General features: G+C 43.8%; 2 protein-coding genes across 2 annotated transcripts in view; both read left to right on the top strand.

The window, feature by feature from the left end:
• The window catches only part of LOC311516107 (carbonic anhydrase 13-like), a gene marked incomplete at its 5' end in the record, with an annotated part of 40,864 nt that extends 32,075 nt beyond the window's left edge, over positions 1-8,789 (top strand). The window contains 3 exon segments of the mRNA XM_084619807.1: positions 725-787; positions 1,934-2,089; positions 6,460-8,789. Coding sequence (XP_084475933.1) covers positions 725-787; positions 1,934-2,089; positions 6,460-6,573 — 333 coding nt within the window. The 3' untranslated portion in view covers positions 6,574-8,789.
• An 8,611-nt stretch (positions 8,790-17,400) lies between these two features.
• The window catches only part of LOC311516108 (carbonic anhydrase 3-like), a 101,302-nt gene continuing 93,023 nt past the window's right edge, over positions 17,401-25,679 (top strand). Inside the window, exons 1-2 of the mRNA XM_084619808.1 lie at positions 17,401-17,479; positions 18,472-18,574. Of these exons, the coding sequence (XP_084475934.1) occupies positions 17,411-17,479; positions 18,472-18,574 (172 nt within the window). The 5' untranslated portion in view covers positions 17,401-17,410. The remainder of the gene's footprint in view (positions 17,480-18,471; positions 18,575-25,679) is intronic.

Genomic DNA, 25,679 nt, shown 5'->3' with positions numbered 1-25,679 from the left:
TTCTGCTTCATCTGGAGCCTTCTGTCCCTGTGCTGACTGGTAAATTTCACCTCTGTGACTATATTACAGCTGTCATGCTGCAGAGATCAGTGTCATCAGGGATCCTTGACATGTTTTGTGCTGCTTGTTCATGTTGAACCTATCCCATTCTTGCCAACTAATTACAAAGTACTCTTTTCATGAGCCACTCCTTTATACGTGTTGTCACCTTCCCAGTGTACACCCTCCTGACCCAATGAACATTGCTGAGAAACCTGATTTTGCATGAGTCACACAGAAGAGTCATGTTCGTGAATTTTCCAGTGTGCTTTAAAAAACTTAAGCTTAAAAAGGGTGTAGACTAATTTATTCACATCATGTATACAGCCTGAGGTTCTTACAGTTCCTCTGTAAAACACTGTTAAGAAAAATAGCTTTTATTCTACTGCCACAAAAAGTGAACTAAAAATAAAATCAACTCCCCAGACTGATACAGCTAATGAAAAAATAGCCTCAGCAAAGTGAATGACATCCCTCTTTCTGAATAATCAGCATTTGTTCCAGGTTGTTTTAATTAATAATGGCCTGATACTGCATCCATTGATGTTTATCAGTTTTACCATTAACTTCACTGGGTGAAGGATCAGGCCCTGTGTGAAAAACTTTAAAATTAAACATTAATAAGTGGAAAGTGAATGTATATTCTTCCCTCGAGAGTTTGATCTTTGACTATTTGCCTTTATAGATTGGTGAATGTAATTCTCAGCTGAAGAAAATTACTGACCGTTTGGATACCATTAGAGCCAAGGTAAAGTAATTCTCCTAAAATTCTCCAGTACTTCTTGCTGCTGTTCTTTTTCTTCCATGCTTCACATTCACATTCCTTAGGTATTTACAGCCGGTAAACAAGGATTAGCTCTGATTTGGGGCAGTTTAGGGGCACTTTTGCTGGATAAAGTCAGACGCAAACCAGCACATTGTAATTATTTTGTTGTACAATGCGGGGGGAGGGGAGAAGATCATTAATTAGCTGTAACAATTTAATCCCTGACAAATAACATTATCATCAAGATCACTGATGGAGGATAATTGCACATTTTATTTTTGTGGGATTTTTTTTTAAGAATATGGAGAGTCGAGACATATTTTCTCCCTTGTTTTATGGGGGGAGAAGAGAATCGTGTCCCCTTTGATCAGCACATGGAGTGGCCTTGCATGCATTAATTGGCCCTTCATTTGTGACCGGGAGGGGGGCAGTTATCTCTGTGACATCAAACCCTGCAGAAGCCTCTCTCTTAATCCAAAAATCCACATGAGGAGGGAGGGCATGGATGGGTGGACCAGGGAGGCATGAATGGGCTAGTGTCAGACTGCAGAAGACACAGATTGCCATCCCATCAGCTCTACAGACATTCCAAGCAAAGGATAATATATCCCGATGTTGTATTACTTTTGCATCAGACCCCCATCACTAGGCTATTCATAGTTAACAGGGGTGCCTGGTAGCATGGCTTCAGTGGAACCCTGCTGTCACCAGAAGGAACACTAGGGGCAGATCTGCTGTAGAGGCACAGGACCTCCACATGGGTAGCTCTGGCCCACTCCCCTCCCTAGGTTTCAGAGCCTAAGATGCAACATCTACAGAGCTATTTCTAGCACAGTAGCGCAAGCCCAAGTCTGTGGAGCTCGGTTGGGAGGCTCATTGCCATGAGCTGTGTAGATGTACCTCTGTGATCCTCCAGAGCCATGCAAACCTGGCCCCCACCAATGGAACAATCTCTTACAGTTTTTCTCTCCATAATTCTCCTTTGGCATGACTAGTGGGGGAGATCCTGCTTGTCACTTTTAAATAAACAAAATGTTATGACACCATAAAGAAATTAACTAGACTGCATAATAAGTGGTTGCTAAATGTGGTGGTTCTGGGTTAGAATGTGCATGCTTCTTTTTCCAGGGTAAACAAGCACTGTTCACAAACTTTGACCCTTCCTGTTTGCTTCCTCACTCTCTGGACTACTGGACTTATCTTGGCTCTCTTACTGTTCCACCTCTTCTTGAAAGTGTCATCTGGATAATTCTCAGAGAGCCTATAAGTGTTTCCTCTGAGCAGGTACACTTTGATCCCCCCAACCCTTCAAATATAATGTTTTTTAAACTGAATTATGGTTTAAAGTGATACTCACAAGACTATTTTATTTATAGCTTTAGATATTTAATTATGACATTTCTTACCCTACCAAATTTTGTGCTTTACATTTTTGTCTTGAGTTTCTAGATAAATTTGAAATTAACATGAATTTTTGTTGATGTCCTTTAGGCATCAGAATGATCAAGTATTATTATTAAAATGTTTTGAAATTTAAAAAAATTGTTTGGGAGCTACAAATTGGGAAAAATGCAAGAAAGAAACTGATAGTTAATTTCATTTGAGGGTTCTGGTGATGATAAGAACCACTTGAGTTTAATTTTGTATACTTTACTGTCTCCAAAACGCCACTATCCATTTATTTATTTGTATTTAACTCATTCATTATAGAATTCCAGTTTAGCAAATGGCCAAATAAATACAGAGCCTTTCCTAGATACCAAGGGTATGAAATTTGGTTGATCTGAGTACTGTGGTTACTACTAATAACTAGTTCCTAACAGTCAGGCTAAATGAATGTAGGAGAGGGATGAGCACACCACTTGGAACTGCCCTTTATATTTCTCAGGTTACTTGCAGCTGTAAAATTGACCTTCCAGCTGTATATTTGTAGACCAACAGTGACATCCAGTGGTTACTGAGGTTAATATTCTTATGCAATGAAGATGCTAAAGGGAATATGGGTTTCTACTATTAGGAATTGGTAACCAGTGCTGCTGTTGGTGGGCATCATTACTCCAGTTGGCACATTACAAACTTGTGGCTTATCACACCTCAGTATTTACCTGTTCTGTGTTATAGATAACTCACTCAGTAACATTAATTGTTCTTTGCCAGATAATGCCACTTCCAACTTTGCCAATGAACAGCTTTGCTGAGCCATCCTGTAGCTCAGACTAATCCCCTAGCAGGACTATAATTAAGAGGAATAAGATTGTCCCACTGAGTGATGCTACTCAGTGTGATTAAGATTGGTAGAATGTGGCATGGCCCAGTAGCTGCTAAGTTTTAAATGGTGTGGTTTGACTGGTATCTCTTTGCTGGCGGATTCTAGAGGTGAAATCATGGCCCCGCTGAAATCAGAAAGAAAACTCCCATTGACTTCAGTGGGCCAGGATCTCAACCTAGAAGCATTATCTCTCAAGAAAGTTCAAATACTCAAAAGAAGAGCTAGGAAGTTTAAAGGTCACATGAAGAGTAGCCTTCTTTTTATGTGTAGCATTTTCTTTGAGTAGCATTTTACTAAGAATGAAAGAACCAGTTCAGAAGAAATAAGAACTGGCCTGAATCTTTGATCAAAATGCAAACCAGGTGTTTCAGTGGATAGGACACCAGTGAGGGAATCAAGAGACGTTGAGCTCTGGGAGCAGCTGGCCTTGAACAAGTCACTTACCCACTCAGTGTTTCACCTTCCCCATCTGTAAAATAGGTATAATGCTTACTGGGCTTGGTAAAGCTCTTTAAGATGAAAAGGTGCTATATGATGATTATTACTGCTGTCCAAAGTTTACATCCAGCCCTGAACTTCCCAAATCCAAATTTGATTGGGCATAGTCTCTAGTTAAGATACTTTAAAAGTGCAATGTTGCATGGAACAGGGAACGTGTATACCATTTTTAGGGAATGAAGTATCAGTATCTGATGCAACACATTACTTCATTTCTTACTATGTATTATTTCAAATTCGATCTATCCTGTTCAGTGTGTGATATTTTATATGCTCTATAATTAAATACAAAAAATGGTTTGTTATTACATATTATTTGTTTCCAGTTGCGCCCACTGTGCCATGTGCTGTACAAACATAAAGGAAATCATAGTTCATGCCTTGACTGGTACTACTTTGCAATTTGCTTGTTAACTCTTCATTTTTATATTTTTTTCTTAGAAGCTTAAAATACAATTTCTTCCTCTATTGATTTTATTCTTTTCCACTTGGGAAATATTTTAAAAATAAAGAAACAAATGTCAGTTTCAAGCTTCCAGTGATTTACCAGAAACATCATTATGGAAAAAATGCCTTAATTTTTTGAATAGTAACTTCAAAGGGAGAGTTGTTTTATTTTTTACTTTTTGTTAATTAATTGCTTAATGAAAATTAATTTATTCTCAAATACATTTTCTTAATTGAGCGTGCCATGTTATTAGTTACTTAAATACTTTAATTTACATAGTGGTGCATGTTCTTAATTTTTGGTTTTGAGGTGTCCTGCCAATGAAACCGTGATTAAAGAAGTATGAGTCAGTAGTTTCTGTTTTTATTCTGTCGACTGAGACACTGACATACATCATAAGGCTGTGAGTTTGGAAATCTGGATGTATTATGCAAATTTTACTGATTTGCATAAGTAATACATAAGTATGACCACCCCATTTACATACTTTTCCCTCCCTTGCCATCCATCATTTCCATCTACTTCAATTCAAGTTTTCCCTAGCTTTCCATCCCCACCTCCACCTCCTGGGCTAGCTTCCCTCTTGAATTCCTCCACTTCTCTTCCTTTCCCCTCCCAAGATCACCTTCTGCCCCTAACCCCACTTTGAGTTTCCCTGATGTAACCCCCTTTGATTCTCCCCTGTATCTGGAGCTTCCCCCACCCCGCAGAGTATGGTCTGTGCCCAGTCTGTGCCTAAAGCTGTGGGTAGAGTGACCCTTACTCTATATATTCCCTCCCAGTGCTGCTGTTCTAGCCATATTTCTAGGCTCACAGACAGGCAGCCTGATTCTAGGGAGCTCTGTGGTAAGGGTGCACCTGCAGCTGGATCTCTATGCTTAGAATCCAGACTGTAACTATGGAGAAGCAGCCTAGCATGCCTCTCTCTCTTTCCTACTTGGGAGCGTGGAGCTCAGGACCCTAAGAGGGGACAATAAGGCCTGGTCCACACTAAAATGTTAGATGGACATAGCTATGGCAGTCATGGGTATGGAAATAAAACCTTAGCTATGCCCTCCTACCCCACAGTGTAGACATATCTGTGTTGACAGAAGAATATTTCAGTCAACCTTGCTCCCATCATTTGAGGAGGTGGGGTTCCTATAGCAATGGAAAAATCTCTTCGTTTTGTGTAGGCTGTGTCTATGCTAAGAGATTATGCCAACATAGCTTTGAAAACATGGCTTTGCTGGTATAGTCTCTGAAGTGTAGAAATACCCTAAGAATGGGACTCTCCTGGCCAGTCCTAAAGCCTTCTGGGCTCTGACTGTGGGCTTGATTCTCTACTCTCTTAGGGCTAAACTGTACTTCTGTGGCACAGCCCAAAGCAAAAGACAGTGACCTACTGAAATCAATGGGAGTACCTGAGGAGTAAGGTTCTACTCAGTGTGAGGAAGTGAGAGAATCTGGTCATCAGCTATTTTCTACCCTCTGCTGCCTCTCCCAGATAACTATCTTAATAACCACTTTATTTTTGATGCTTGTTTTCTGAAGGAAGTTTGTTTCCCCCCTCCCCCCGGACAGTGACCCTGCCATAACGTACAATATATCCACTATCAGAATCATGACTTTTGTGCTGCCCTACTAATGTTAACTAAATAAAGGAAATCAGTCTGAAGCAAGCTAGTGTATAAAACTAATAACTTTTCACAATAGGTCAGATTAGCAAGGTTCAGATCTGGAATCAAATCCAGATCTAAATGCCCTCACAGTTCATAATTATTTGTGCTGGGCATTCCAGTTTGCCTTATTGTTGAGATAAATCCAAATTGTGAAGTTTGGATAAAGATTTAAACATTTCCTAATTGTCAGTGTGTGTGAGAGAGAAAGTTTGGATCAGATATTTCAGTTTGGGCTCATCTCTAGTAATTATTATTTGCTTTGTATTGTGTGCCAGGTAGATGATGTAAAAATGGTAAGTAGAGAAGTGTTTTGTAGCACAGCATCCATCACTCTTCACTGATGGTGATATTTCTTCACCATGACGGCATACAATCAGATTTTGTTTGCTTGCTCATGTTGGCTCCCAGGCAATCCGTATGGGACGAAAAAATTAGTCGGAATTATGCTGGCCTTTGGACTGCAAAATAGAGTGCAGAAATCTTAAAAGAGAATTCTTTTGAGGCTTCAGGTTAGGAAAGATCAAGTGTGAATACCGTGCTATACCCAGACAATGTCTGAAACATCACTCACAAAATGTAAATGAAAAATAAAAGCTAACAGGAATAAGGGCTGAAATGGCCAATTGGCCATTCCAGGTGTGCTGTAGAAAATACGATCCCCATACTTCTTGGTGAAATAAAGGTGACAAGTATGTTCATGTTTATTACTTAGAATTCTTCATTTAGCCTTAGCATGACAATTCTCTGCTGAACTCTATATACCTCTTTTCATCTGCAGCTAGCCAAATTCCGCAGCCTTCTGTGTACTGCTGAGGGAGAGGCAGCCTGCTGCATGCTGAGAAACTACCGGCCACCACAGCCTTTAAAGGGACGGGAAGTCAGAAGGAATTAAGGAGTAAAGCAAGAATCAGCCACTGCTGAGACCACTTAGGCTGAATTAGTTTTTTAATAATAATATGCTTTGTGCCTAACGAATAGGTATTATTTTATTATTCAGTTTCAATGCAGTCATTTCAGCAAGACAAAGATGTCCTGACTTGTAGCACTTGGGCTGATTTTAACTGGTTTGAATGGGTTTTGCCCCAACTGGTGCGTGTGCATTGTGGTGTTAGTGTTTGCAGCAGAGCTTTCTGAACAACTTCGTTTCAGTCTGTGTATGTGAATACAATCATTTATATTGAGTCTGATCCTGCAAAGCGCTGAGCAACTCCTGCAAGGTACTGGACACCCGCAACTCCCTTTCATGTCAGTTGCAGTTGAGGATACATAGCCCCCTAAAGGGCTAAGCCCATTTTTTTAACACCATAAATCTTTCTTTAGGGACTAGACTGGCTTCTTCCTTTAATTTTCAAGGAGAACTTAGTATTTTAAAGCTGGTAGGATTCCATTACTGATCATAAGCAAAGGGATCCTGTTTAAGTTGGGACGCCATGATAGATTTACCAAAAAACATAGTATCCACTAATGACATTTAACCCATAAAGTATACAAATGTATTCACAGGCGTCGACTTCCTGCGGGGCCCAGGGGTGCTCAAGCCCCCTCTCTGCCCCAGACCCTGCTCCCGCCCCACCCACACCTCACCCCTTCCCCCAAGCCCTGTCCTGCCTCTTCCCGCCCCCGCTCCACCTCTTCCCACTCAGTTCCACCCCTCCATTGACTGTGCCCCATCCCCGCTCTTCCCCGCTCCTCCAGCACCTCCTGCATGCTGTGGAAGAGCTGATTGCGGCAGGCGGGAGGCGCTGGGAGGAAGGGTGAGGAGTTGATCAGTGGAACACCAGCAGATGGGAGGCACTGCGGGGAAGGGAGGGAGCTGGCTGCTGGTGGGTGCAGTGCATCCACTAATTATTTTCCATGGGTGTTGTGGCCCTGGAGCACTCATGGAGTTGGCCAATTTTCTTCTTTTGCTTTTAATGAACTAGCTGTAGCCCTTAAAATATGAAAATTATGACCCAAACTTTCCCTTCTGCTTCTGCAAGCAAAGGGAACTGAAATCTCAGTAGCTCTTTCGTCTCAATCTTTTTCCTTCAGCATTTCTCCACTGGTCTTCTGCGGAGCTGGTGCCATGCCTTGTTTTGAGAACAGAGCTGGATGTTGATGGGAGTGGAGCAAAGGACCAGCCACTCTCTACAGCAACTTCCCTGTTGAGCCTGTGGATTTCTGCTCAAAAATCCAATCAGGATTTAATGCCACATGAAGTGGTAGTAACTCCCCCTGACTCTCTCCGGGGCTGTAACCGTGAAGCCAAGGGAGAATCAGCCAGTGGCCACACAACTCGTGCAGGAGTGGGAGGAAGTATGAGAGCAGCCACATGGAGGGAAAGCCACCTTTCCATGCAACTGAGTATTTCTTTCTCCAGGATGCCTAGGACTGTAGGTTTTGTAGGCTGCACCTCTTGCCTTCTCCATTGGTACGGTGACCCATCCTCCAGGAGGGAAAAATTGAGGGGATACCATACGAGCAAGGCCAACCTTGCAGAGATTCCCGAGTCCCTCACATTCCTCTATAAGTAAATAGATTGTTTAGTTTGGTTTAGATGATAGATAGATAGATAAAGTAAGTCTTATTGTCCTCTCCTCCACTCCAGTAGAGTGCTTCTTCTCAGGGGGAGCTTAAGTTGCTTCTGTTACTGCAGATCCTCTCATTGCAATACAGTATTTTGAGCAGTGAGAAAAAGAAAACTGTCCATGGGAGAAGCAATAGAGGCAATGCAGCAACAGGAGCTGTGGACAAGAATGGCCAAATGTAAAACCTGCAGGCACTTTTTTTTCAGTCCCCGCTAACCAGGATAGGCAGGAGGACCCAGGTAGATATAAAAAAAGTGAGTGTGGTCTTGTTCAAATGACAAGTATGTGTGTAGAGTATAATTGCTGGCACGTGTGTTTTTTCCCTTTCTTTTTTGACCTGATGTTGCATCTGGTCTGTTTCCCTGTCGTGTGAGTAGCTGCAGGATGTCATGAATGAAATTTACACATTGTGTAAAGGGTGCTAAAGAACTGATTTGCCTGAGGACAGGAATAATGAGGCTACTGCTGTGTGTATTCATATTAGAAATATAAAAAGTTTTAGCTGTTTTTCCTGCATTGAAAATAAATAGTGGAGTCGATACAGTGGTTTGATATTTGTAAGGATTTTATCAAATAAAAACAGATGTTGTCAATGTGTCTTGTACTTTCCACTGAATAGACTGGAGTTTGCCGACAGCCTACAGATTTGCCTAGATGCCCACAGCCAAGCTTGTGGTTCAGTTGCAGCATTTGCTTTTCAGCTCTAGTTTTGTGATGGATCGGAAGACAAAGTAGTTGAAACGAAGTCTGGAGTAGATATTGTTAACAGGATCTAAGTGAAATGTCTTGGGCAATCTTAGGTCATCCAATGTCTTAGGCACTTTTTATTTTAGTACAATGCATCTAAACTATTGTGGTGCCCTATTAGTTGCTGAGACATACTGCAACTGAGCAGGCAGTGCTAAAACATAGACCTCCTCTGCCTCTTAGCAGTGGCTTTGTTCGATATATTGATTGTGTTGGCCACCTTCTGTGTTTGGGACTTGATACCGAGAAGTATGAAATGTGCAGTCAGCCAAAAGATGAAGGGCATTTGCTGAGAACTGGAGCTGTCAGGAATGACACGTAGCTGGATGGCTGGTTGTCACAAGACTTTTATTTTCAGAATTAAACAGACCCTTGGCTCCAGGACCTGAGTGAGGCTGTGGAGCTTTATGATTCTCAGGGCAGTTCCGATGCCAGCACAATTTAGAGCAGCCTCAAGACTGTTGTTACTTGTGCCTGGCTGCCCCAACCTCCAAGGAGTTGTTCCAACAGCTGGAGATACTGGATCAAGAATGCAGTCCAGCCACCTTCCTTTTCCACCAGTCCTTCCCCTAACGTGCCTCCATGTTGGTGCCTGTGAGAGTGTTGATGTGGAGTTAGCTGGGCCAAAACTTCAGCAGTTACACTGAGGGAATCCCCAGAAGCTGATTAAACTGGCTTGAAAGCCCCTTTAACCTCTCTTTACCACACTGGTGGTGCATGGTGGGGGCCAGAATCTAGCCCACAGTTTTTATTTAACAGAATGGTAAAATAGCACTTGGAGCTCAACTGTGCCACGACTGCACCCTTTTGTGGGTTGCGTCCTATTACCCATCTTGCAGCCAGTCAGCTCTGCTGCCTGCTGATGTGGGGGCAGGGGAACTCCACTGCCTCCCAGCCCCTTTGGGGCACTGTGCTCCTGCAGGGAAGGTAGGTGGGGGAGCAGTTCCTGGGCTCTGGGGAGCATAGGGTCTGCAGTTTGGCTTGGTACCTGTGCGGGCTGCACAAAGTGGTGAAGACCCCTAGCACTTTCCCTTCCTCTGGCTCTGCAGCTGCAACAGTGCCAGGCAGAATCTGGCCTTTACATCTCATGTTTTTGTAGGGCTCTTGCTTTTCTGTAACGTGCAGAGGGCAGGGAGAGGGTCAAGTCACAATGTCTCTCTCTCCTTTTGTATGGACCATGCAGAATTCAAGTCCCTGAGCTCATGGGAATACAGGTTCTGCTTCCTTTTATTCTCTTGCGTGCACGGTGCCCCACTGAGGGTGGGAGGGAGGCATGGCCACAGCTCCATGCACAATGCACCAGCCAGTAGAGCTGCCCAGCTGTGTAGGAACATATGGGAAAGTAAGCTGTAGCCTATTAGATGGCATGCTTCTTTCAGGAGCATGCCCACTCCAGTAGAATGCTTCTCAGTACTCCTCCAGGGGCAATGCATCTTCCCAAAGCCCTTTAAGAGGCTCTACCTAAACGGCCCAATCAAGCAGATCACTTTCTCTGGGTCAGATCCTGCAGCCTTTACCCACAGAGAAAGCAGGCACTAACCAATGGGATAATGTATGAAGGGCATGGTGGATTCTCCATCATTGACAAGTTTTAAATCAAGAGTAGCTGTCTTTCTAATAGATCTGCTCTAGGAATTATTTTGGAGAAGTTCCGTGGCCTGTGCTGTAGAGAAGGACAGGCTAGATGATCAAAATGGTCCCTTCTGGCCTTGGAATCTGTGAATCTACAAAAAGTGCAGGATGAAGTTCTAAAATAGAACCATAGTTTGGGAAAGGGGCAGAGGGATGAGCAGAGGCTGCTCTAGCTAAAGGCAGACTAGGCAGTTGCCCAGGGTGGCAGTGGCGGTGGCAAGGGATGATGCTGGTGGAACTGCCTGGAGGAGAGGGCAGCTACCAGCCAGGGCTCCAAGGAGCAGGAATCAGCCCCCACCTGGGGTGCTAGGGAAGCGCTCCTACTCCCCACCCCCATCACAGGTAAGTTCACTGCCATGGCCATGACTCAGCAACTCAGAGCTACTCCTAGTGGCACTGTGAGTGCTGCAGGGGCTTTGGCCACAAGTGCAGCAACCCACCCAGCTCCACGTCAGCCCTGGCTGCCACTTCAACTATGTCCAGGCTTTGAAGGTGCTACCACTGCGAATACTGCAAGTCTGATAGTGAAGAGTGCATTCAGAAAGGTGCAGGGGTTACAGAGGGTGCCAGGTGGGGGGTGCAGGCTGGAGGTGTGGAATGTGGGGGTGTGGGCTGGGCTGTGGGTGAGGGGTGCACACTGAGGGTGCAGAGTGTGTGTGTGTGGACTAGTGGGAGGATACAGGGGAGCTGGGGGTGTGGAGTGCGGGTGGCTGGGCGAGTGGTACAGGCTGGGAGGGATTGGGGATGTGGAATACAGGAAGCGAGGCTGAGGACTGGCAGTGGTGGTGGTGGTGGTGGTGGGGAGGCGCGGCAAGGTGTGAGGCAGGGCCAGGCTGGAGTTTTAGGGGCCAAGGTGAGGAAACTCTGATTCTGTTCAGTGAAAAGGAACCCACTGCCCCCTGTGTGAGGGGGATCAGCAGTCCCAGCCCAGGTGGCTTCATGCGTGGCAGGGGTTCTGTGCTTTCCATTAACTGGGGCCCCACAGGCTGGGAGCTGCCTACTGCCAGTGCCTGGGTGTTGGACTGTTCTATACCATGGGGTCTGTCACCAGGGCCCAGCAATCTCGGCAGCCCAGTCCATCCCCTGACCTCCTCCTCCACATCTCCTTTCTCTATCACTGTAAACAACACCACCATCTTGCCTGTAAATCAGGCCCATATCCTGAGCATCATCTTCAACTTGGACATCTCTCTGGATCCTCACCTCCAGGCTAGGTCTAAATCTTGTTGATTCTTTCTGCATAACACCTCTAAGATATAGCCTTCCTTATCCATCCACTCAGCTAAAACACTCATCCAAGCTCTGATCATCTTGAGTCTCTAGTGTGGTAAAATCCTTCTCTTTGGCCTTGACAAATGCAGTTGTGCCCCATTCATGTCCATTCACAATGCCGCTACAAAGATCATGTTCTTAGCCATCACTTTGCCCTGCCTTGTATGCTTCCATTGTCTTCCCCTTCTCCAGCTCATCAAACATAAGCTGCCCTTTCATGGCTTATCCCCACTCTGCCTATCATCTCTCATTTGCTCCAATTGGCTCAATACCAGCCTCTGTTGTCTACTTGTTAATTTTCAAACAAGAACCTTTGTGCTTTCTCCCATGCTGCGCGCATGTGTGGGAGGAGCTCACCATAAACATCCATGAAACTAACTCATTATCCCCCTTCAAAATGTTGCTCAAAACTCACCTTTGCTCTGATCCCTACAAAAAAAAATTGACAACAGTTGGGCTACTGGTGCACTGATACCACTGCTATCATGCTGGCCAATATTGTCTCATTGTTTCCTTGTAATTCTCTGTTTATCTGTAGTCATCTGTTGTCTGTTTCCTTATACTTCGATTGTCTCTGCCCCCAAATATCTTACAATCCTTTTGTTCTGTGTTTGTACAGCACCTAGCACAGAGAAGTCCTGATTTATGGCAGGGCTCCTAGGCACTGTGATGAGACAGATAAGCAATAGCTATCACCATCGGAACTGTGCTCACTAACACCATAGTCTAGCAAGTAATTTTGGCTGAAAGCTTTGTTAGAACCCTATTACAAGGCTGTGCTGTAAACTAATATGTGGTCTATATGATGGTTTGGAAAGCATGGCTTTCAGAAAAAAAATCCTTGTCCCTACTTGTAAGTAGGGTCTGAATGAGTTCTCCCCTGACAGCTAGCTGGGAGCAGGAGACACTTCAGGCGCAAACTGTATTTACATGAAAGCACCTATTCTGCCAAAATATCCAGCAGATAGAGTGGTGTTGCTCAAAGTGATCAAATTTGGCTGGTGTTGGGTTACTAATCACTTTACTACTGAATGCAGGGGTAGTGAAATGTTGTTATCAATGTTGTTGTCTTTATTGTATGAATAAAGGGGAACAGAACTGTGCTTAGCCTGTCCCAAATGAGGGGGTCACCCTCAGCTGAGAGGACCTTGTTAAGCCAGGGCCTCGAAAGCCAGACCCCTGTGAAAGTAAGAGGGGTGGGGACAGATGTCCCAGCAAGGAGGTGTGGACTCTCCCTAAGGGTCCCTGGTCTGGTTTTACCTGTTTCTACCCACTATTCAAAAATAGAGCTAAAGAGGCTTCATTAGGAGCCTTTTGTTATTTTAAGTACTCAATAAGAGCTGAAATAACTAGTGGTGGCAGCAGTGTTTCTGTCCAGCCTGCTGAGAGCTAAGAAAATCACTAAGAGACTGACCTACAGAGGTCACAGTGGAGAAGCAGGTGGCAGCAGAAGGTGACTGATGGGCAGCCGTGGGAGTGGCTGGCGCAAGTGGCGAGCTGTTGGCTGGCAGGAGCAGCCGGTGAAAGTGGCGAGCCGTTGGCTGGCAGGGTGGCCAGCCAGCGAGGAACAGTGGCTGGTGAGGCAGCCAGGCAGAGCGTGTGCTCAGATGGTGGAGCAAGCCAGGTGCCTTCTTCTCTGGGTGGGATGTGAACTCACACAGATGCACCTCTGAACCCTGGGTCCTCACTGACCAAGGACAACCATTGTGAGTGGGATATGGTGAGGGAGCAGAGGAGGACACAGTAACGTAACTTTTGGTTGTAGAACTCAAGACCAGGAGGCAGAAGACACTTCCCCACACTCTTTGGGGTGGGTGTCCTGCTCATAGTTTTAGGTTTATGAATCCTGCTTGTGGCATTTACCCTAATTAATGTCAGGTGACTTCTCTCCAGGGCCGGCTCTAGGCACCATCAAAACAAGCCGGTGCTTGGGGTGGCACATTTCTAGGAGCAGCATTCTGGCGCCGACCATGCAGCCCCTGAAATGTGCCCGAGCTCGCCTCCGCTCCGCCGCCGCCTGTTCCCCTGAGCGCACCGCCGCCGCTCTGCTTCTCCCCGCTCCCTCCCAGGCTTGTTGCACACAAAACAGCTGTTTCGTGCGTCAAGCCTGGGAGGGAGAAGTCGAGTGGCGGCATGCCTGGGGGAGGAGGCGGGGCTGGGGATTTGGGGAAAAGGTTGGGAAAGGGTGGAGTTGGGGCAGAAAGAAAAGCGGGGGCCGCCAAAAATTTTTTTGCTTGGGGCGGCAAAAATCCTAGAGCCAGCCCTGCTTCTCTCCTTTCATTAAAAGTTATTTTTCTACACTCGGACTCTGTGCTTGCGAGTGGAGAAGTATTGCCTCTCAGAGGTGCCCAGGGATAGTGTGTAATTGTCCCAGGTCACTGGGTGGGGGTTTGAGCTGGTTCTATGTTGTATTGTTGAAAAGGAACCCCTAGATATTGAACCTGGACCTGGTTACTTCCGGCTCCACCTGGCAAAAGGGTTACATATTAATCAGGGGAACCACGCTAAAATCCCTGGTACCAACAATAGTTTAAATGCAGTTGTAGCTAATATAATTCTAATCACAGTTTTGGCACAGTCTAACCATTCTAGGAAGATGGTGTGTGTTGTGAAAACCTTAAATGGCACCCATTTTGTTCTGTCCGGTTTCAGAGTAACAGCCGTGTTCGTCTGTATTTGCAAAAAGAAAAGGAGTATTTGTGGCACCTTAGAGACTAACCAATTTATTTGAGCATAAGTTTTCGTGAGGATGAAGTGAGCTGTAGCTCACGAAAGCTTATGCTCAAATAAATTGGTTAGTCTCTAAGGTTCCACAAGTACTCCTTTTCTTTTTGTTCTGTCCAGCACTCTGAAATTTCATACATCAGTCATAATGTGCTGCTGATGGCGTACGCCACCTGGCAGGACTGGAGAGGAAGCACTAAACTAGCTTCAGTTATTCCTCTCAGATGGAACCCAGAAAATTGTGGTGGGCCACCACTCCTCTACACCAAGAACCCTATCATGGGGAATCCTGCGGGGCTCAATCCTGGCTCCTCTCTTTTTCAATATATATATGAGGCTTCTTGAAGAGGTTAGGAGATGCCACGGGCTCCAGTGCCACCAATATACTGATGACACCCAGTTTACATCTCCTTTTCAGCAGGCACAAATAACAGCAATTCCCAGATGCCAGAGTTCCTGCAATAGATAAGCATCTAGATGAAAAAGCTGCTGACTCAAATTTAATCCAGGTATGACAGAAGAGACACTGATGAGAAGAGTGGCACTTTCCTACATCCCTGCATATGACCTCTTATCCTTGGCTCCTGGCTTCTGTATGATCTGAGAAGAGGTAACAGTGGAATGGGTGAGGTGGAAAGAAGGCGAGGGAGAAAGGGGAGTCAAGGTGTCAAATCCTTGTGAGGGAAGCAAATAGGATTTTGTGCAGTATTTTGACCCCTCATTGAACCTTGGCAAACAGGGCAGAAGGTGATTGTGATGAGAGAAGTGCAGGGAGGAAGTCAGATTAAAGGCCTACAGCTTCAATGTATCTGGTGGATGGATGAAGAGAGAGACAGTAGGTCAGGGTTAGTTATACTAGGGAAGGGATAAATGGTGGTTTTATTATCAATATGAATGTTTTGAATGTGTGATTGAAACAAGTGAGCTTTGGAAATGGTGAGAGTTGGGTGGAAATAAATTAAACATTTAGAAAAATGCAAGGGGAACATAAACATTATTATACAAAGTAACACTAAGTTAAAAGAACATGATCAAGGTTGCAAAATCAAGCACCTAAAAGTTAGGAAATGCCAGAATTAAGGCTGCACAGTCCCCTGGTGCATGTACATTATGATGACACAACCTTTAATCACATCAGCTCATATTGTGTTTTCCACAGGACTCCTTCCTCCCTCAGTTCACAGAATGGACTGTGCTAATTTAATGAGAAGCTATTCACTATTTTGTTTTATCCTCATTGTTTCATGTGTGGCCCTAGGCTGTGTTTCCTGTTCACTAGTCAAACCTTGCACTGAAGAAAGAATTAATTTCAGCATGGGCTTTTCTATAACACTCATCACCGCAATATCTAATTCACCTTTGTAACACCCCTGTGAGATGAGGGAGTCGTGGTATCCTTGCTTTACGTATGAGAAAATGAGGCACTGACAGATTAAAGTCAAAAGTATGCACTACTATTGTGTGCCAAATTTGAGGCCTATAGTACCTGACTTTTCAGAATCCTTAGCATTATATAGCTTTCTATGTTCAAAGCGCAGCTCCCATTGACTTCAACTGCAGCTGTGAGAACTCAGCACTTTGGTAAATCAGACCCCAGGGTTCCAAGTTGGACATCCGGAAATTGAGACGCACACAGTTCATGACCACCCGTGAAAAATTTGGTTTAAGTGACTCACCTAGGAACTCTGTGGCAGAGTCAGGGATAGAATCCAGTTCTCCAGAGCAGCACAGGACTGTCTTAAACACGAGGCCACCTTTTCTCCTCCAGCAATCCCCTGCCTGCCTCACTACATAACTTCCAATGTCTGCAAGAAATGAAGCAAGGATCCTTCTGACAGGCTATCTAGACCCCAACCCAGTCTGGAAGGGGTTAACTTGCAGCCAGAGGCTGCATCTGTACTGGCTGTTAGTCTTGGATGCACAACTTAAAAAGGAGAAAGCACAGCACTTGGGAGGAGGAAGGGTAAAATGCAAACAGATTTTTCTCTTGGGGCGAGCTGGAAGCCTGACTGGACAGGCCCTTTTGAGCTGTAGCCTGCCTGAACCCCTGGCTTAAGGGGAGGATTGTGCCAGCCCCTCGGCTGGGGGGTTGACTGAGGCACGGTAGCCTGTGGTTAGACAAGAAGAAGATATCTATAGCAGTGGAGGCATGCCTGCAATGAGGTGACAGACAGCTGAGCTGAGCCAGCTGGGGGGAAGGTTAGGTTGTTTACACATTTCTGCTGGACTTTGGTAAAGGACTCTGTGACACTGGAAGGGGTCTGGTCTCTTCAACCTGTCTTGGCCAGAGGGCCAGGTCACTCTATGACTGGAGTAGGCCAAAAGACAGTGGGGAAAACTGAGGCAGAGTTGCTGCATCACCTACATCTAGCCACAAGAGGGAAGATCTCATTCACCACACAATCTTGATTCCTCCCCAGATCAGGTCCATCTTGTGCAATGATGGATGCAGAGGGTCCTGTGGAAAGGATAGTATGTGATCATGTAATAGTGTGTCAAATGAATACTCGTAAGGGGGCTGAATTAAAGTTGCACAAGCAACCTTAATTTTGGCATTTCCTAATTTCTGAGTGTTTGACTTTGCCACCATAATTGTCTTTTAATGTAATTGTTTGTAATTTTCATGTGTAATTTTCCAGGTTTTTAAAAATAGCAAACTGATAAAACAGAAATTGCATCATGTGGCATATATTTGCACCTTTATCAATCATTAGCACTGACCTCTGCCACTTGAGCTAATGAACAACCAATAGCAGTAGTAGGATGTCATCCTCTAAGTGGATTAGCATGAAAGGAGAAAGAGACACATACTTTCCCAATGGGGTTTCATGGATATTTGCTGACAGAAGTGGAATGGTGAGAATTGGGAGTCTTGTGTTCCTTTCCAGGGTTTGGAGGGGTGTGCACTGTAGTGGACACAGATTCTTCTCCTGTTGCCCCAGGTTTGTCCCCTTCTGCCCCACCCAATCCTGTCTCTTCCCCACCCTGGCTCCTTGTCCCAATCCCATTCTCTTTATCCACTCAATCTCATTCTCCACTTCTCAGCCTTCTCGTCCCAGTCATATTGCCAGCCAATCCTTGTCTCTCCCTCTGGGCTTGCAGTCTGAGTCCCAATCTCCCCCTCCACTCCCATTCTCTCCTCCCTCCTGCCACCCAGGTCCAGCCACTTGGCCCAGCCATTCCCAGTTCTTCTCCCACACTGCAGGTCCTTGTGAAATCTGTCTGCCCCCCCGCACACTGCAGTTCCCTCCAACACTGGTTCCTAGTCCAAGTCTCCAGCCAGTCCCAGTCTCCCATCCCCCCTCTGCTTCTTATCTGATCTTGGTGGTCCCCTACACAGCCAACTGGCTGCCAGTCCCGCCTTCTCCCTCTGTTTCCTTTACTAGCTCCCAATCCTGAGCTCTCAGTCTCCATGTGTTTCGCCTCTCCCCTCAGGTCTCAGTCCCAGCCTCCCTTACTCCCAACTTCCCATCTCAGTCGTCTTGCCCAACCACTCCCAGTCTCCCCTCCCACTGCTAACTCCACGTCTCAGCCTCCCTTCCTCCATGGCTCCCAGTCCTATCATCTCATTTCTTTCAGTCCCAGGCTCCTCCGCCTGCTCCAGTCCCAGTCTCATCAGACTCATCCTAATCTACTCCTTTCCCTCCCCCTGGTCTAGCTCTCCTCCCTTCTGCATTCAGAATCAGGCAGTGTCCTCCTCCATGCTGCCTGAGTGCTAGCAGGGGTGCGGGAGGGGCATTGAGAAGCTCCCTGCTGTCAGTTCCAGTGTATGGGCCCAATCAGAATAAATTGCTGTTCTGGAGGGCAGGTGAATGTGTGGGTGATGACAGAGGCCCCACTTTTTTCAGATGACTTTAAGCACCAGGAGCACGGGCAGTATAGTTGCACACAGGAGCTGTGGAGGTGGAAAGGGGGAATGGAGCATACTTAGGCTAGGTCTACAATACTGCGGTAAGTTGACCTACACTCCTCAACTATGTTATGTTATGTGAATAACATAGCTGTAGTCCACATACCTTAGGTTTGGGGTCTACACCGCAGGGGGTCGATGGGAGAAACTCTCCCGTCAACTTATCTTACTCTTCTCGTCGGCGGTAGAGTACAGGGGTCGACTGGAGAGCGTTCTGCTGTCAATTTGGTGGGTCTTCACTAGACCCGCTAAATCGACCGCTGGTGGATCGATCTCAGAGCCTTGATCCTGGCTGTAGTGTAGACATAGCCTATGTCACTCTGTGGGACTGGCACACACACAGAGTCTGGTCAGTGCTAGGAGTTGTGAGAAGCGCAAGCATGCTCAGTAAGGTCAGAATCTTTGGAGATTTTTCACTGCTAAAATCAAAGTCTCTACCGAGCATGTACAAATTGCAATTTTGCAGAAATTTATCATTTGGCTTGGCAGAATTAAATTTTTATCTTTTTAAAATTTTGATGGATAATATTGATGCTTATTTTTAAGCATTTTTTATTTTTATCAATTTAAAATTTCACAGTAGCTTTTTATTGATTTAAATTTTCACAGGTCAGGAAGGAGTGGGAAGCTCAGACAATACTTATTAAATGACAGGATACACAGGTTCAAAAAGTTAAAACTATAACTGTTAAAACACAAATTGTTAATATCACGTGTAAAAATATATCAAGTAAATATCCTTAATCAACTCTAACAAGTTCTCAAGGAACATTTTTCTTTCTTTGCCTATCTAAACATTTTTATTATTATCGGTGAAAATATTTTTTCATCAGTTGGTGGGTGTGTACAGTGATATCAACATTTTTTGACATTTACCAATAAAAATCTAATCCTTCGAAGCCTATCACTTGGCCAGATTTGGAAAGCGTTTCAGAGGGATGGCAAAAGGCACATCCCTGACACAAAGGCCACCCTCCTCTTCCACCCCTCTCCCTCAAATTCCCTGCTCCAAAGTATGGGGGTGCTAGAAAAGGTCACCAGATTTTTTTTTAACATGAGCAAAACAGTGTATTTTCCTATAGCCTTGTTCTTGGGAACCGCTGAAATTTTCAGAAAAGAATCAGACTGAGGCAGACTTCTGGCAACTGAAACAGTTTAAAGTTTGGCTAAGTTATAAGCAACTGAAAATAGGGTATTATAATGGGAAGCACTGGACAACATTAATAACTGGCAGGGCTTACTAGCCCTATTTATAATACTTTTCCTTTGGAGTGAGCGTATGTATGTGCATGTGCCCATGTGTGTGTATACACACACAGAGAAAATGAAATTGAACTGGCAATAATAAAAATAGAAAATGAACTAGGAATTAATATGAGAGAAGTTACCATAAACTGAATTTAATGGTCAAGGACTAAGGTTACTGACTCTATCATTTACTCTTCTGGGAACTTTCCTTAGCAGGGATTGATCCTTTTTTCTCTGTAGAGACTTGTGCACATACAGCATTATTAGATTCCTGCAATTTGTCCTTTGACAGAATGTTTATTTGTAATTATCCTAAAGTTTTAATGGAAATAGTTTTTTAAAAAAGAGAGAAATGAGGGCTAAAAGGCTAAATCAACAAAAGAGGACAAAACATGGGACAAAACAACTGTTTCATCTTTCCTCCCATTCCTTTGTCTGTTTTTAGACTGTAAGCTCTCCAGGGCCGGACCACTCTTATATAGGCTGTGAATTGATTAGTGCACTTCTGGTAGTAAACTGAGTAATAATAGTTATTATTTATTATTGATATTTTGGTAGCATCTAGTAGTCCCAGTCATGGTCCAGTATCCCACTGTGCTAGGTGCTGTATGAACACAGGACAAAAAGATGGTCCCTAATCAGTTCTGAGTGTATTCTATGATTCCATGTCACATAATCTGCTCTGGATCCACCCCTTGCCTTGGTATCTAAGTGTTCATTTAAAAAAAATGCTTCTAGGCCTCATGACTGTGAAGAAAACCTTAAAAACAGGAAACACATGTAAACCAATGGAGTGTTGTGTTCCTGACTCTGCAAACAGAATGAGACAATAGCTCTGGGAGATGTGAACTGCCTTATTCCTCTCAGTGGGTGTTGACTCTGAAACCTAAAGATGATAATGTAAATGACAACTCAATTAACTATTTCACTGCTGATCACTTTAACAGAAATAGCCAACAAATATACTGTTGCACCCCACAATCCTAAACTGCCGCCCCAATTGGGTAGTTAAATGTCAAAGTAATACCACAGTTATTGAAGTAAGTTGATTATTCAGTATCATATTTAATTAGTCAAAACACTCCATTAAAATATTTAAATAAAGCTGCTGCAGAATTTCCAGTATATTGCGCCAGTGCCCTGCAGAAACCTAGGATCTTCCTGCATGATTTAGGTCCAGCTTGCCACAGAATACATGGGGCCTTGGTAATAACAAGAACAGAACCGAAGGCTAGGGTAGTTTGTATGGATGTCTGCTGTCGCATATTGAGTCCTTGTTTGAATACTACTCCATTGCAATTAGACTGAATGGATGGATGAATAAATAAACCTTTAGGCTGGAATGATGTAGGTGCACTAGGACATGGAATCAAAGTCATCCTCTCTCACTGCTGAATCAAAGCCAATGCAAAGAGGAGGTAGCCAACTTACTGGTAACACTGACTGGTGAAGCAGAGGCATTCGTTTTCAAAGTGAAAGATATTTATTCCCTGATAGCATTATATGCCTGTGACTTCCTTTCCACTTTACCTTCTGATTGAAATACCAATAGAAGAAACAGATAATTCAAGAACATGTTTGTTTTTCTGATCTGCATTAATACACTACAGTGACAATTACTGGGATTGGATTGATTGCGGAACAAATTTGTTTTGTGGTTAAGCCAATCAGAAAACACCTTATTTATCAAAATGATACTGTTTTAAATGGCTGCACTTTGACCAAAAGGCTCATTTCTAGTTGTCCAGTTATTTTGATTTGATTAGTAGGCAATGGTTGCAGGTTGTGTAATTGATACTTAATAATTGTTGTTAGTCTTTGAATAGTAGATAGTAAAAATAATACACAGTATTCTCATTAGCAAGGCAAGGCAAGTAATTGAAGTTTTCTGTTTGGTCTTCATACATTGACAACATTTGTATAGTTTGTCAGGCCAATAAAGTATTATAAAATTGAACTGAAATTGTACCCCATTGCTTGACCTCTGATGGCATGGGCCTCAGTCCCAGGGTGGGTTTTGGTGCCTGGATTCTAAATGATGGTTATGTTAGAATTCATAAGATTTCTTCGCCAGGCAGTGTGGAGAATGTTAGGATATGTGTTCTGTTTATATTATTTTAGGTGTGAGGTATGTGGGAAGTAAAATATATGGGTAGAGTTCAGGTAGTGGCTTGAAACCTAAAGACTCTGTGAGGCCCATTGGGTTGCTATGAGCCACTCCAGAATGTTGGTTCAAAAGTTCATTGGAGGAGTGAGTGTGGAGAATTGCCAGCTGTATGCGGTTTGGTCTGGGCTCATGGAAGTTGCCAAGAAAGTTCTCTGGCTCCTGAGACTGTCCATCGGGGATGATGGCGGTCTGGGCTGCTGAGAGGGTGGTGTGGAGACCAGATTAAGAGAACACTGGACTCTGTGGCTTATGGAAAGGAAGCCTAAACTAGGGTATGAAATAAGACTTTGCGGGGCTTGAAAAGGACAGTGGGCACTTTCAGATCAGTACCGGAGTTCATAGCTTTTAATGGAAAATCACAAATTACAAGTTTACTAATTCAATCTGCAGTGGAGCTGTGTTGAAGGGTGATTTCTGCAGCGGCCTTTGAAGAACACTGACCATACCTATCAGAGACCCCTGCTCCTAAGGCCAAGATCCTTGTAAGAGGGAACAGAGGGAAGAGTGCCCTGAGGTAAAATTTCCAAGTAAGAAGCTTGATGATGGCTGCAGGTATCTGAGACTGTCTTGTAGGAAACCCAGGGTCATGACAATGTGGAATGTAAGTTCTTCAGGACAGAGAACATGTCTACTTGTTTGTGAGAAGTGCCTAGCATACTTTCAGGTATTCAAAATTATTATTACTAATAGAACAAGATTTTGCAATCACTCCACACATACACTTGTAGTGGCAGGGATCATCATTTTCTTCCATGATAAGGATGGTAATGAATCTGCAAAAAGCATAATAAATAGCTTTATATTAACTCAGTGAATGAGAGACTTCAACTGGGCACAAATGCTTGACAGAGGACTTGCCATGGAGAAGGAAGAAAAACAATAGGTAATGTGGTGAATAGAAGGGGCAGATCTTAGTCTTTGCCGCCTGTTTCTACCAGTAGGTGTCACTGCAAACAAAGCAGTGTTCAGTGTGTCAGACTCTTAACTTAATAGCTGGGAAAACATATATACTACATTAAGTTTAAACCCATGGGGGGGAAATGGTGTAAAATGATCTAAGGACTAAGGATGAACCAGTGGCTTATTTCCTTTCTAAAAGTGAACTGCAAGACCTTGTAAAAAGAAAGGAATGAATGAGATCTCAGATTGTTAGAAAAATATATGTGCAGGTTTGTTGGGCTGCATTTTGGGTGATTCTTTGTGCAGAATGCACATGCAACTGCTCACTTACTTTGCATGAGCAATTAGTATCAAATGTTTCGCCAAACAATAGGCCATTTAGATCCCTGACTAGCCCTTTGCTAGTGCAAATCCCCAATTGCAGTAAATGAACAAACACACAAAGTTAGGCAAACAATTGCACACACTTTTGTGTACATGAACCTCCAATCTCTCATTCACAGAATTTGACAGACATTCCAATATATTTCCTGACAAACCCTAGATAAATGATTCAGACACATCTGGGAGCCCCTACAAAATCATTCAGCTGGGGCGCACGTCTGCAAGACCCTAGATTCAGCGTGCGCATGTCTTTTCCATCTGCCACATGCTTATGCCATGCATTTTGCTTGAGCTTGGATACCGTTGCAGCTGAAGGTGGAAGAGAATAAATAATATACCCAAGCTGATACATGTGATTGTGGAGAGAATTAGTGAAATTGAGGATGGAGGTTTCATTTAAATAAACCTACCATCTTCCTCTGTCTCATGATAAAAAAGGCGCAATCCTACTTCATCAGGAGTCACAAGTTGTTATCTCAGCCAGCAGGAAACCGTGTATATCCAACACCACAAAACACTGGAATATGATTAGTAAACTTAACAGTAACATTTGTGTGTGTTCTTGACTTGCAGTTGCAGGTTTGACAGCATTAACTGCAATCCTGAACTCAGGGTTTCATGTTTCCTCTGCAACAGTTGTAAAACCTCAACCAACAAAATAAGAGCATAAAAGGAGACATAAAATCCTGAACTCCAGTATTGACAAGTAAGTGAAAGAAATATTTTCAGATTCTGGGTCTGGTTCTCCTCTTACAAAAGTGTAGCTCCATGGGCTACAGTGAGACTTCTCATGGAGTAAGGTAATGTTCAGAATAAGTAAGGGTGGCAGAATCAGGGCCTTTGAAAGCATACAAAGAGCCTCATTCTCCACTCAGTTACATCAATGTAAGTCAGAAATAACTCAATGGAAATCCATGAATTTCAAATGATGTAGAACTTGTTTATTGTGCTCAAAGTGTGTTGTTTTCTTAGACCCAAGTGAGCCATGTTCTCCGCATTTAACCATGAAACTTCATGCCCTAATACCTTGCTTACATCTGTGCAGACCTCTTCAATCAGGTGTCACAGTTATAAGTGGCAAGATGAGGATCTTTCAAGAGCTAATTGAGCAGGAGAAAGAGGGGGAAATTTTGTTTAAAATTTTATCCAGATTAGCAGAGGCATGATACAACACATCCTTTACAATCAGCAGAGAGCACTGAGACTTCTCTCTGTACTGTTCATGGTATCAAATACGTGCGGTGTACTCCCTGGAGCACTGCTCAGTCCTGATATCATGAGTGCTCCCACCCTGTAATTAGATGTCTAAGTTGCAAAGCTAGATTATTTCCTGGTTTTTGTAGTGTAGAAGTTTTTGGAAAGTAGGCGAAGGGGTATATTGTGCCTCCAATACCCACATGCAGCTGACATAAGGGACCATATCCTCAGCTGCTGTAAATCCATGTAGCTCCATTAACGTCAACAGAACACTGACTAAGGATCTGGCCCAAAGAATCTGATGAAGATATTCAGGTCTCCAACTCTTGATCCAAACAGGATGTTCTGTGTAAACGGGTTGGTCAGATGAAAATTGCTGAAAGGAAAAATCTTTACTGGTTCACATGACTCCTTTTTTGAAAGCAAACTGTCCACCTCTATTAACTGAAATGTGAACTGAATGCTTATGAAAGATAGGCAAATGTATTTGTACACAGCACACATCTCACTCTATTTGTCATGCCTTTTTTTTTGTTTTTGTTTTTGTTTTTTGGTGGGTAAATAGAGAAATACAGGCATTTAAGCCTGGGATCTTTTCAGAGCATTACACTCACGTTACAATTAAGAAACCCCAGCTCACTTTTAAACCAGGAGTCAAATATGGACTGGTGAAGGTTTTTCCTCTCAACAGTGGACCTGACAGGGCTGATTATATAAACACCTGTGTGTTTGAATAGTAACGAGCTAAGTTTGAGACCTGAATGTCTATTAGACACTTAAGGTAAAATTCAGATCCAACTGAAGTCATGGGGAGTTTTACCACTGACTTTAGTGGGGCCAGGATTTCACTCTTTATGTCAGCTTCATGTGAGTAGTGAGGGCATAATATGGCCAGTAGCCTACATGTGACAAAGCTCTACACTAGAATAATTAGGAACCAATCTGGCTTTGCAAGATGGACTTCTAATTGCAGGGCAGGAGCAATTGTGATATCAGGATTAAGAAGCACTCCAGTATGCATATTTTACTCCAGTATGTTCACTCCACATATCTGATATTGTTTTAAAAAATACAGAAGTCTCATGAGCATGCCTCAAGTGTTCTCTGTTTCCTGATGGGGGGCGGAGGGGGGAGCATTGCATCAGAATGCTGTATGCATTGTGATGGCTTCTATTGCCGCAATATCTATAACAGATGATGAACAAACTTCCCAAAGGCTGAAAATGCATCAGTATTAAGTCTCTGCTAAA

The sequence above is a fragment of the Lepidochelys olivacea genome (genome assembly GCF_965140295.1).
Source record: "Lepidochelys olivacea isolate rLepOli2 genome assembly, chromosome: 2".
Lineage (NCBI taxonomy): Eukaryota > Metazoa > Chordata > Testudines > Cheloniidae > Lepidochelys > Lepidochelys olivacea.
This window is presented reverse-complemented; position numbering and strand designations above follow the sequence as displayed.